At 36.5% G+C, this 13579-nt stretch overlaps 1 protein-coding gene across 1 annotated transcript in view; it reads right to left on the reverse strand.

Annotated features, from left to right (window-relative positions):
- CEP95 (centrosomal protein 95) overlaps nt 1–13579 on the reverse strand; it is a 41769-nt gene that overhangs the window by 23431 nt on the left and 4759 nt on the right. Inside the window, exons 4-8 of the mRNA XM_059149223.1 lie at nt 11754–11864; nt 7880–7985; nt 5952–6067; nt 731–850; nt 10–203 (exon numbers count right to left, since the gene is read on the reverse strand). Of these exons, the coding sequence (XP_059005206.1) occupies nt 10–203; nt 731–850; nt 5952–6067; nt 7880–7985; nt 11754–11864 (647 nt within the window). The remainder of the gene's footprint in view (nt 1–9; nt 204–730; nt 851–5951; nt 6068–7879; nt 7986–11753; nt 11865–13579) is intronic.

Raw genomic sequence — 13579 nt, forward strand, 5'->3', positions numbered from 1 at the left:
TCCACTTACCACAGAAAATGCTGTGTCCTCTACAGGAGAATTCATGGCAGGGGAGATGTGACTTGAACGCAAGTATTCTTTTCCTATGGGACAGGGTGCTCGAGGCTCTGAAGGGTGGTAGGGTGGATGTAAAGGAATAGCTGATCGAATAGGTTCTCCTAGCTTCCTAGCACTTGGAATCACATCCACAGAAGGAATTTCCACTGGTTGGCAAAAATAAAGTGGACAATAAGATAAAACTCTAAGAAATACATCATACATACCTACAGATACTAAAAACCTAACTGACTTGAAGAATAGCTACATAAATTATGGTTCATCCACAGGTTATAAAACTTGTTAGACATTTACAATGATTTTATGTAATACTAAGTAAAATCCCAGAGAGAACAGTAAGAAATGAGAGTATTTTTCAAATTACTGTATTTTATCATTCCCTAATAATTTGAAGACCACAAACTCATATACTAATGTATTAGAGACTCATACTGTACTAAAGTCTTTAAGAAAACATTAGGTAATAAAAGAGTGGAGGTAAAACATGCAACCAAAAAACATTTTAAGAAATCAGAGCTTATAATTAATAGCAAACATTTACAGATATGATCATGTAAAACCAAAAGAATCATATAAAGTATAGAGCAACAAAAGTAAAAAGGCTAATAGCAACAGAAATTGTTCCAGGAACTAACTATTGTTTCTAACTCACTAACACCACACTACTACTCACTGTCTTCAACAAAGGATGTTCTGTTCTTGGACAAAAAACTAGATAAGGGAGGTTGCAATGCTTCTTCATATGATACGGTTGAGGCTTTTTTGGACTGCATTTCATTAGGGCCTTTGGCACCTAGAAAAGAAAATGTTAAAGGTAGAATTTTTTTGTTGCTGAATTATTATACTAAAAACCAAGAGTTCTTTACCCAGGGGATAAAAATCTCACAAATGACAATCACTGAACTATGTCTGATTGCTCAAACTACCCATTACTTTTAGTAACTAGGAGAGAGGAAGATCCAGAACCACTAATACAAATTAAAAGTAAAGATTTATGTCATACTACTTTTCTTTAGAAAAACAAGTGCCACAAAACCAGAAAAAAGATCAAAAGAACAGAACAGGGACGCCTGGGTGGCTCAGTTGGTTGGACGACTGCCTTCAGCTCAGGTCATGATCCTGGAGTCCCGGGATCGAGTCCCGCATCGGGCTCCCAGCTCCATGGGGAGTCTGCTTCTCTCTCTGACCTTCTCCTCGTTCATGCTCTCTCTCACTGTCTCTCTCTCAAGTAAATACATAAAATCTTAAAAAAAAAAAAAAAAAAAGAACAGAACAGAGAGCCCAAAAATAAACCCATGCTTATATGGTCAATTAATCTACACCAAAGGAGGTAAGAATATACGATGGGAAAATAGTCTCTTCAATAAATGATGTAGGAAAGTAGACAGCTACATGCAAAAGAGTGAAACTGGAGTACTTCAACACACAATACACAAAAATTACTGCAAAATGTACTATACAACTAAATGTGAGACCTGAAATTATAAAACTTCCCCAAGAAAACACAGGCAAGTAATATTTTTGACATCAGCTTTAGTAACATTTTTCTGACAGGTCTCCTGAGGCAAGGGAAACAAAAGCAAAAATAAACTATTGGGACTATACCAAAATAAAAAATTGCACAGTGAAAGAAACCATCAACAAAGTGAAAAGGCAAACTACTAAACAGAAGAAGACACTTGCAATTTATATGTCTGATAAAGGATTAATCCCCAAAATATATTTTTAAAAAACTGATGTAACTCAACACACCAGAAAAACCCAGATTAAAAAATGGGCCCAGGACCTGAATAGACGTTTTCCCACAGAAAACATATAGATGACCAACAGACACAAGAAAAGGTGCTCAACATCACTAATTATCAAGGGAAATGCAAATCAAAATTGCAATGAGATACCACCTTATAACTGTCAGAATGGCTACACTGACAAAGACAAGAAATAACAAGCACTGACAACAATGTGAAGAGAAAGGAACGCTTGTGCACTGTTGATGAAAACGGAAATTGGTATAGCCACTACGGAAAACAGTATGAAGGTTCCTCAACAAAGTAAAAATAGAAATACATGATTCAGTAATTCCACTACTGTGTATTTACCCAAAGAAAAAAATACTAATTTGAAAAGACATGTGCATCCCAATTGCAGTACTTGTAATAGCCAAGATAGGGAAATAATTTAAGAGTCCACTGATAAATGAAGAAGTGGTGTACACGTGTATGCGCGCGCGTGTGCGCACACACATCCACACACCCACCCACACACACACACCTATTACTTCATCATAGAAAAGAATGAGACCTTGCCATTTACAACATGGAGAGACTTAGGGAGTATGATGCTAAGTGAAATAGGTCAGAGAAAGCCAAGTACAATTTCACATACATATGGAATCTAAAAAACAAAGCAAATGAACAACAAAAGAAACAGATCCACAAACACAGAGAACTGATGGTTTCTATACAGGAGGAAGTAGGGGGAATGGGTAAATGGGTAAAGTAGAGTGAAAGGTATACAGGCTTCCAGTTATGGAATGACTAAGTCACAGGGATGAAAGGTACAACAGAAGGAATATAGTTATGTGTGATAACAAATGGTAGCTATACTTGTGGTGAGAATAGCGTAACATGTAGTAGCCAAATCACTATGTAACAACTGAAACTAATGTAATATTGTATGTCAACTACACTTCAATTAAAAAAGTAACTAATATGTACTATATGATTACATTTGAAAAGATACACATATGAGATACCCATTTATGTATCTGTAAGGAAAGAAATTAAAATGTTAATGGTGGTTTTCTATAGGTCAGGGGTAGGCAAACCATGGCCCAAGGTCCAAATCTGACCCACCAACTGTTTTTGTTAAAAAAAAAAAAAAAGTTGTTTCAAGATTTTAAGTAATCTCTACATCCAATGTGAGACTTGAACTCACAACCCCAAGATCAAGAGTCTCACACACACTACTGAATGAGCCAGTCAGGAACCACTGTAAATAGCATTATTGGAACACACTCACATACAAAGAGGTGCTAGAATTGCAGGACACTGTTATGGGGATATATCTCTGAGCTAAGAATCTTGGCTGATACCATCATAAAAAGATTTATAGGTCAAATTGTTTTGTCTAATTTTTAAATGCTTAATATTTTTTATCAGCTTTATAGTATTACACACAGAGCTGTATTAAAATGTTTCTGAATATCCACTTTGTTCCTTTGGAAACTATACAGTACATGTACTCTTCACTAACAAAATGGATTTAGGACTCCCCCCTCTCCAAATGACTATTTATGTCTTCTTCAATTTAATGAAAGACTTCACCATAAACTTATTCCTCACTTTGAAGGTATGTGTACTCTCCAATCTCACTGTTACCAAATGATCAACAGACATAATCACTACAAACAGAAATATTCACCTTGCACAGATCCCAAACTCCATGCAATTTATTCCAAGACACTGTGTATTTTAAAATTTCTGACATTCATTTTGTCTTTTAAAAACCAGCAAAGACATCGTTTTGTGCTTTTCTTTTCCATAAATCCAGTGCAACATGGCATTTTCACATCAAAATGTTTAAAATATGTCCATCTCCCTCCATAACTTATTTCACATGAAGAGCATCTGAGATCTAATGTTCAAAATTCATTAACGTGGCCCACAATTTCTCTACTACCCAAAATGAATTTGTCATCAGCTTGACCCCAGGCTAACTCACTCTTCCCTAGCTATGTCCACTCTTTCTTTAGTTTCTTGGATGACCAAGAAACTCAATCTCTTTATTTCTGATGAAATTTCTCCTAAAATCTCATGCTTAGTTACCATCTGGAACTTTTGTCAGACTGAAAATGACACACTCAAATCTCTCCCTTTAATTTTTAGATTGTTTTAGGGACATCGTGTTTTATTACTAGGAAGATTCTGAACTTGTCGACTCTAAGCATTAATAAAATTCAATTATGTAAGTATACCTATATGAAAAATGTATATAATATTTCATTAAAAAGGGGGGGTGGCCCTGGTAGGAAAAAATGGCTGAAGCTGGCAAAAGGTACAAATTTCTAGTTAAATAAGTAAGGGGAACACAGTATACAAGTAGGACAGATCTTAAAAGTTACCCTCTCAAGAAAGAAAGAATTTCAACTCCCTGGTGACAAATGTTAACTAGACCTATGTCATGATCACTTCCCAATACATGTAAACTTAAAATCATTAGGTTGTACATCTGAAACTAACAATGTTACATGTCAATTTTACCTGAATTTAAAAATGATTCACAGCCCAGGAATTGAAGTCTAAATAGACACCCATGAATGTATATGGTGACAGTTACCTGATAACTTAGATCCAAATATAAGAGGAAGTTACTATAGCCCTTTATGACCTCAAACCCAAATACCTTATCCTAGCTTTTCTTTCAACCTTTCCTTTTGCCTTAATTGCATTATAATCTGCATAGTTAAAATCTGAAAATAATTCACTTTTTACAGATGCAACCTTTTTATGTGGTAGTTGCTATCACAGAACACCATTTCTAAAATCACCATCCCTTCCACCTTCTGTCAATCCATCGGACTCTCTTCCTTCTAGAAACATTACCACTTACACTTCACTCTGGTCATTCCCTTACTTTGCTCCTCCCAGTAGCAAATATGTCTTTAGTCTACTGTCTAACCTTCCAGACATAGGTTCTTTGAGCATTAATTCCTTGGAATTCAGTGTTTACTCTTTGGAATAAAAGTATTAATGCTGAAAGGGATTTCAGAGATGGTTTGTTGAATTCTCTGATTTAACACATTAAGAAATTGAGGCTCAATTTCTTGGACAAGGACAAGGGCCTTGTCCAAAGTCACATAGCCAGTAGCAGAGTCTGCATAAAAATTTGGCCACTTGATTCCCAACTTAATATAATTAGTTCCTCTCTAGCATTCCTATTCTACCATTAAAAAACTCCCCACAACTTATTGTGTGCCTGGTGTTTTGCAAAGTTTTGGAATACTAAGATAAATATGAATGATTTTACTATATACTTCATTTATTTGTCTTATTTGTTGGCTGCCTCCACAAGTAGAATGTAAGCTCCACAAGGGAAGGGATTTGTGTCTCTTTTGGTTACCACTCTAACACCACTGCCTAGCACAGGGAAGGCACTAAATATTTGCTAAATGAATATAATGTGGCTACTGTCCCTGAAACACAGTGTACCTAATATACATACTCAAAGTTAACGATGCAATGTGGGAATGCTATTACCAAAATAAGGACACAGGGCCACACCGTAGAAATACAGAAGCTTAGAACCTGAGACACATGGGGGAGGCTGGGCTTTGTAGGGTGAATTTGCCAGTAGAAGAAACAATATGATGCCAGAAAAAGAGCATGTCAACTAAGGTAGGCAGGACAGGGAATGGGATGTTGGGAGGACAGCAAAGTGGGAGGCTCAAAAGGGGTCTAAAAGAGATATTTAGATTTACTGTATACAAGTAGCAGACTATGAGAAATGTGGCCTGATGCCTGGCAGAAAAATTGCCACCGGATATACAGACTTGTTGGCTGAAACCATGAAAAGAGTGTGTCACCCAGTTTAAGAAACTACACTTAGGAGGTAATCTGAATGTTGCATCCAGAAGTCTCTTCCCAGAGTATCAAGTCCCACATATTACATCACAAACTTGCATCCACCTGTTTGCCCATGTGCCTATGACTCCTACTTGACTGATTTCAGGTAAACTGTTCACATTTAGGATAATAGTGGTATGCGCTTGGAAATTCAATTCTATCGAGTTACAGCTCTCTCTATTTTTCTCAACTACAAACATTCCTAAGTAAAACTACTTATATTTTCCTAGTTATATGTTGAATAACAATAATTGTCATCTAACAACTTACCATTACTTCTGAGAGAAAAGGTGTGTGCCGTGTCTCCCAGTCTAATTATTTCACCGGTAGATTCTGTTTCATCTCCATCCCAAGAGGGACCCAAAGCCTCAGATGACAAGGAGCACCTGAAAGAGTTCCCTTGTTTACTTGGGGCCCAGCCTAAACACAGAGGGCCCCTCCCGAGAAGGACCCCAAGAGCTCCTCCAAACAGTCTGCCTCTGGGTATTCAAACTGTTCACTGTTATGTGCAGAAGGGCAGGACACTCTCTTCTACTGCTTATCACTTCTTGCTGCTTGTCTGTTTTGTTTTGACATAGATCAGTCAAGGATTAAATGTGTAGGAGAATCCACACACAGAGAGAACAATAAATATTGGATACTCTAGGGGTGTGGGAGTGGAGTCTGGGTAGGTATTAATTTTGAACTATATATTCTTGTGTTGTTTCACTTTTGCACTTTTAAAAAAATATCTAATAATAATAAAAATAAAGTCAGGGGCACCTGGGTGGTTCAGTGGGTTAAGCCTCTGCCTTTGGCTCAGGTCATGATCTCAGGGTCCTTGGATCGAGTCCTGCATCGGGCTCTCTGCTTGGCAGGGAGCCTGCTTCCTCCTCTCTCTCTCTGCCTGCCTCTCTGCCTACTTGTGATTTCTCTCTGTCAAATAAATAAATAAGTAAATAAATAAATCTTTAATAATAATAATAAATAAAGTCAGGAAATTCATCTTTTGGTGGTCTCCTTCAAGACATATTTTCCACAATGTACTATACATAAAAGGAAAGCACTACCTGTGATTTTCAAATCAGAGCAACTCCATTAAAAAAAACGGAGAATCAGATATTTAAAACAAAGTCGTATCATCATATTCAACCTCTAGTTGTAACTACCATCAAACCTGTAATGACACTGTATTTTTTCTATAAAAGTCACAGAAATTTTAAAACTCTGATATTTGCTGGGGTGCATGAGTGGCTCAGTTGGTTAAGTGGCTGTTTTTGGCTCCAGTCGTGATTCCAGAGTCCTGGGATTGAGCCTGCTTCTCCCTCTCCCTCTCCCTGCTGCCCTGCCTACTTATACTATCTCCATGTCAAATAAATAAAACCTTAAAAAATAAATGAATGAATAAATAAAACAAACTCTGATATTTGTGAACAATACTGATTTAAGGGTGCAGTAACCCAATAATTTTATACTGCCAGTGAGTGTATAAACCATCACATTTTGGAAAGCGACTGCTTTTAATAGCCTTATAACATTCATTCTCTTTGAATGAGTTTAAAGAATAGCATAAAGAATAAAGAATAGATTACAGAATAGATAAAAGTATGTATATTTTTTAAAACCATAAAAAACACAGGAACAACCACCTCCAATTCAGAGGAGTGCTTTAGCCAATTATGAAGCACACATATGAATGGTCTGTTATATGGTGTTTAAGAATTATTACAAAAATTTTAACAACTTGAAGACTACTGATGTGTAAAACTTTAAAGTGCAAAAAAAAAAATTATATAAACAATATGACTAAATCCCAAAAAACCTCAAAATGGTAAAAAAAGACTAAAGTATAACAAAACATCAACAGTAGTTATTCAGTTTTGAATAGCAGAGTTCATCTTTTTTTTTCTGCTTCTTATTTCTCTGTACTTTCCAAGTTTTCTATAAGGAACATAAACTGTTTTGATGACCTCGGGAAAAATTTAAAAATGAGTAGGTGCTTAATACTGAGAATTAAGTACATACAACTCATGGTTCTTAAAACTCCCTCAGGAAGGTTTAAAATATGAGAAGGTAGTAACATTTTTACACTAGTTTTTTGTTTTTTGTTTTGTTTTGTTTTGTTTGTTGCTGCTATTCTGGTATACTGTGTGCCATTTCAGTTCTTAGAAAAAAAAGCATAATTTGCTATGATTAAATTCATAGACACTGAGTGCTACCTCTCAAAAGAAACTCTTTTCCATGATGACTTCGATTCCTTAATACTTTCTGGCTCTTCCAAAAGTTCTCCTTGATGGGATTCTTTAAAACTCTGTCCAGTTTCACCTGTTTAGAATAGACAAAAACAGTATCAAAATCCCCCAAATTAATAATGCTATTTTTATACTGGGGTAGGTAGGGGTAAGAACAGTAAGGCACCCTCATTCTCTTCTGGCAAACTGGGCTCTTGTGAACATGAAATTAGAAAGAACCAAATCATCATCTGTGATGAGCATATTACTTGGTTAACAAGGAAACAACAAAAGTGTTTACTTAAAAGCAGGGTCTGCAAGTTGTATTAGCAGTGTTTTATTTTTAAGCTAGGTCGTAGGTTCATTCTTTATTGTTTGTCAACACCTTTCTATCTGTAAGGAATGTCTGAGGTAAGAAGACTAGGTTGTGGCTTCAGAACAACATGACTGTGTTAGCCTACCTCGGGCTCCAAAACTATCACTCCCCTAACCTAAGAATAAGACTACTTCAGGGATTCGATGGAATTTTCCTTAAGATGATCACTCTTTTCTTCTACCCCAACATATCAGGGAAATAGACTTTCACCAGTGGCAGGAACTCACTAGCAAGGTAATTTCAGGAGGTATGTGGGTGAACCTATGATACAGATTTATGGACATTCCCATCCATTTCTAGAGATTCCTTCTTTGAACATCCACCTTCATTTTTTTTCTATTGCTGTTTTCAACAAACATTTTAATAATATTACTTAACATTCATTGTGCATTTACTCAATTACTCAAGCTTGGCTCAGTGCTAAACTATTTATGCATATCTACTTATTCGACCTTCACTACAGCCATGAAAGAATTTCAGATGAGAAAACTGAGGCTTTGAGAGCTTCAAACAATGAGGGGCATAATGCAGCACTGACTCAAGATCTCCTTTCAAATCTTTTGTCCTTACAGTTTAAGTAAGCGATAATGCTAGCTCAGGTAACAGAGAAAAGCTGCTCTGTATACCTGATGAGACTCATGATAATAAAGATTTACTTCCCATTATTAACTGGCATTTTGAAGAATCTGCTCAGCTCTAGGTAATACTGCCATACCAACTTGGACCTGCAAAGGTGAGAATCAGACTTTAGAAAACACTGCCCAACTCAGGTACTACCACACAAGGAGGCCCCATCTGTGCAACTCCCTCCTAGCAGCCCTAAGTTCACCGCATTCTACTGACCTCCCCTTGAAATATCCCTTCTTCTCTCCCTGAGAAGGGATATTTCAAGGGGAATATCTTGAAATATTCCCATCCCTTCTCTCAGGGAGAGAGAATATCCCTTCTCCCTTCTTGCCTCAGCATTTGACTATTACAGACTCACATGTAAGTATCTTTCAGTTCTGTGCTCCTCTCTCCATCCCCACGGCCCTATCCATGACCAAGCCATTATTGTCCCTCTCCTACTTACAATCAAGTACTGCATTGTAAAAGCTGCTGCTGTCAGTGTAAAATTTTAAATTAATCTCCACGTAAAGGTAGTTTTCTACCTCTTAATCTTGCTGCTAAAATGACTACACAGACACAGAGCATCAAAATACCTACTGATAACCTTGAATCAGGTGAGTTTCACATGTCTTTCACTCTCCCCCAATTCTCCTATAATGTTTTTTATTATAGAAGAGTCCCTATTTATCCATAGGGGATAAGTTCCAAGATCCCGAGAGAATGCCTGAAACCATGGATAGTACTGAACACTATATATACACTTTTTCCTGCACCTATGACAAAGTTTAGCTTCTAAATTAGGCACATTAAGATAAACAATAGCTAATAATAAAATAGAGCAATTACAACAATATACTACAACAGTAGTTATAAAAATGTGGTTGCGGGGCGCCTGGGTGGCTCAGTGGGTTAAAGCCTCTGCCTTTGGCTCAGGTCATGAGCCTGGGATGGAGCCCCGTATCGGGATCTCTGCTCAGCGGGGAGCCTGCTTCTCCCCCCTTCTCTCTGCCTACTTGTGATCTGTCAAATAAATAAATAAAATCTTAAAAAAAAAAAAAAAAATGTGGTCGCTTGGAGCGCCTGAGTGACTCAGGTCATGATCTCAGGGTCCTCCTATCAGGCTCTCTGCTCAGCAGGGAGCCTGTCCACCCCCCCCACTCCCCACCCCCCAGCCTGGTGCTCTGCCTACTTGTGATCTCTCTGTCAAACGAATAAATAAAATCTTAAAAAAAAAAAAAAAAAATGTCGGGTGCCTGGGTGACTCAGTTGGTTAAGCCACAGCCTTCAGCTCAGGTTATGATCTCAGAGTCCTGGGATCAAGTCCTGCATTGGGCTCCCAGCTCTGCGGGGTCTGCTTCTCCCTCTGACCTTCTCTGCTCTCATGCTCTCACTCTCTCTCCAGTCTCTTAAAAAAAAAAAATGTGCTCTCTCTGTCAAAATATCTTATTGTACTGTACTCACCCTTCTTGTGAAAATGTGGGATGATAAAATACCTACGTGATGAGATGAAGTGAGTGAATGACGAGGCACTGCAATACAGCATTTGGCTATTATGACCTTCTGACAATATGTCAGGAGGATCATCTGCTTCTGGACAGAAGATGACTGCAAGTAACTGAAACTGCAGAAAGAAAACTGCATATCTGGGGGGACTATTCTATGTATTTATGGCTGTCTTCCTGACTGGAGTATAGGTTTGAGAGCAATACACATGGCATGCAATTCTGAATCCTCCCAGGGTCCGTGGGCTGGTATGTATTGAACATACATTAAACACTCAAAATACTCCACATTTCAAACACTCAAAGTTTTTGAAATAAGTATCTTGTGTGGCAATTCTTCCTTCCTACATATACTTTTAAATCTTTTCAGCAATAGAGATAAAAGGTAGAAAACTATCTCTGAAAAGTTTAAGGTTAATTTCAAATGTTATAATCACAGTACAGGTCTCACCATCAACCATATGAGAATGATAAGCCTACCCAAATTTTTGTCTTCATTCATATTAGAATTTATGTTGGTTGCTACTGCTACTGAAAACATGCTGGATAACTTCAAAATAGTAAATCCATTCTTACATAGGTCATATATTACTCTAATCATGACATAGAGCATTTTTTTACTCAACCAATCTCAAGCCATTACAGTTCTTTGTTTTCTTTTCAATAACATTGCAGTGAAGACCTGTAAGCACTTTTCTTTTATATTATCATTCCTTAGGATAAATTCTCAGGAATGAGATAAATTGAGCCAAAGATTATAAAGAGCTTTTATATATTGCTGATCCACTTTAAATAACCATAAGCCTTTTGGAAAATAAAATGGCACTATTAATCTTTATAATTACCATTAAAAACCATAAAATAAAAACTTCACACTACAAATTGTTACAATTTGGGAAACTGGATTACCGGAAGACTAAAATAAAATGTTCAGGCTGTCACAAACCCAAACATAGGTTAAAGACAAAACAAAAACAAAAACAAACACACATTCCAATTCCTGCTAATGCTTTAGCAAAATCCAAATTTGTAACAAAAATAGCAGTTCTGACAGAGGAAATTATAGTCAATAATGTCATGCAATAATAGGACAATAGGCAATTTTGGCCAGAATTTAGCTATCATAGATTAGCTTTAAAGTAATTTATAAGCAATAATTAAGTTGACAAAGGACATGGTGACAGTCTAGGAGAGTTTTTCTCAACCACTAAGAACAGTAAGAATTGAGATTTAATTTATGATTAAATTTACCAGGTATACACATTAGTGTTTCCAATTCCTATGAAGAAAAACAGGCAAAAAGAAAAAAGGCAAAAAGGGACAGGCTGTAGAATGTAGAATATAAACCAAATCAAATTTCTATTTTTAAACTTACTTTTCTCATGAGATGTCTCACTGATGTGTTCTGTAAGATATTCCAGCAACCCATCAAATATTTCTAGCAGATTCTTAATAGATTCTTTATCTCCTCTCACTATATTTTCTCCTAAACACAGGATAAAGAGCTAATTAAAAATATTAACCAAGAAATTGAAAGCCTCATAATTTTGAAATGAATATACCACCATGTACTGTTCAAGACAAAAGAATTATAAACTCAGGAAAAACAATAATATAAATAATAAAAACATGAATTTTCTTTTTTTTTTTAAGAATATTTATTTACTCACTTGAGAGAATGAAAGAGAGCACAAAAGCAGGGTGAGGGGCAAAGGGAGGAGCAGACTCCCTGCTGAGGGAGGGAAGTAGGCCTCTATCCCAGAACCCTAGTATCATGATCTGAGCCAAAGGAAGATGCTTAACTGACTGAGCCATCCAGGCACCCAAAAACATAAATTTTCTGATGCCTGATTATATTTGAAGAAACAAAAGAAGCAGCCTTGAATATAACCTTTGATATTTGGCATATCCTTTCCTTTATCAAAAAACAAAGCAAGTATATAAAAAATAAAAAATTAAAAAAAAAAAAACAAAAAACAAAGCAAGTGGACTTAAGAAAACATCCCCTGGTAACATTTATACCAATATATAAAGCATCTAAGCAGAACTTTATCAGGCTAGCAAAAAAAAAAAAAAAAAAAAAAAAAAAATGCCAGGAGAGAACACAGTTTCAGATTGTGAGATCCTACTTCTAGATGGTAGCTTGTTCTGAAGATAATAGCAGCAGAGGAATATAAAAAACTTGTTGGGATACTTTTGCCAGGAATCCCTCATTTTTTTCTCTCTGTTAACTTCTGTTCATTTTGTATGCATCATGTCATTTTCTTAATTAGAAATTGCCAGTGCATACAAACTTCCAGTTTGTATAACCCTATATACAGTTTGTGTAACTTCCAGTTATAAAACAAGTCACAGAGATAAAAAGTAAGGCAAAGGAAATAATGTCAATAATACTGTAATTAGCATTATATCGTGACAGATGGTAACTACACTAGTCAACAGTGAATACTGTATAATACACAGAACTGTTGGATCACTATGTTGTACACGTGAAACCAACATAACTTTGTAAGTCAACTATACTTTAATAATAAATAAATACTGAAATAAATACTTCCATAATAAATAGACTATCCATGCATATAAAACCCTTTTTTAAAAAGATTTTATTTATTTGACAGAGAGAGATCACAAGTAGGCAGAGAGGCAGGCAGAGAGGAGGAAGCAGGCTCCCTACTGAGCAGAGCGCCCAATGCAGGGCTCAATCCCAAGATCCTGGGATCATGACCTGAGCTGAAGGCAGAGGCTTTTAACCCACTGAGCAACCCAGGCGCCCCTATAAAACCCTTTTTAATTTCACCTCACCCCCCCACTTCTCCAGTCTAATCTCCCACCACATCCACTTTACACCCAGAAGTTAATCTTTAAACAATCCTTAGTACAATACCTGGCCCATAATAAATTTTTAATAAACGCTAAATTGAAATATTGACAAGAAATGGATTGGCAAAAGCATGGAAACCTGGCATGCTTAGTGTCACCTAAAATGAACTCTAATCAACATCAGATATGGACGGAATTTAACTTGAGACACTTCGGTTGTCCTTCGGAAGAACATGCCTGCATTCTCAGTTCAAACCAGAAGTTTAAACCAGAAGCGGAGAGTCAAAATGGAAATTTGGCATTTGAGAGAATCTAACCATTCAAAACTTCATGATGCAAAACAAACCTATACCAGAAATGTGATGTTCAACAAAACTA

This window comes from Mustela lutreola, chromosome 15 (assembly GCF_030435805.1).
Source record: "Mustela lutreola isolate mMusLut2 chromosome 15, mMusLut2.pri, whole genome shotgun sequence".
NCBI classification, from domain to species: Eukaryota; Metazoa; Chordata; class Mammalia; order Carnivora; family Mustelidae; genus Mustela; species Mustela lutreola.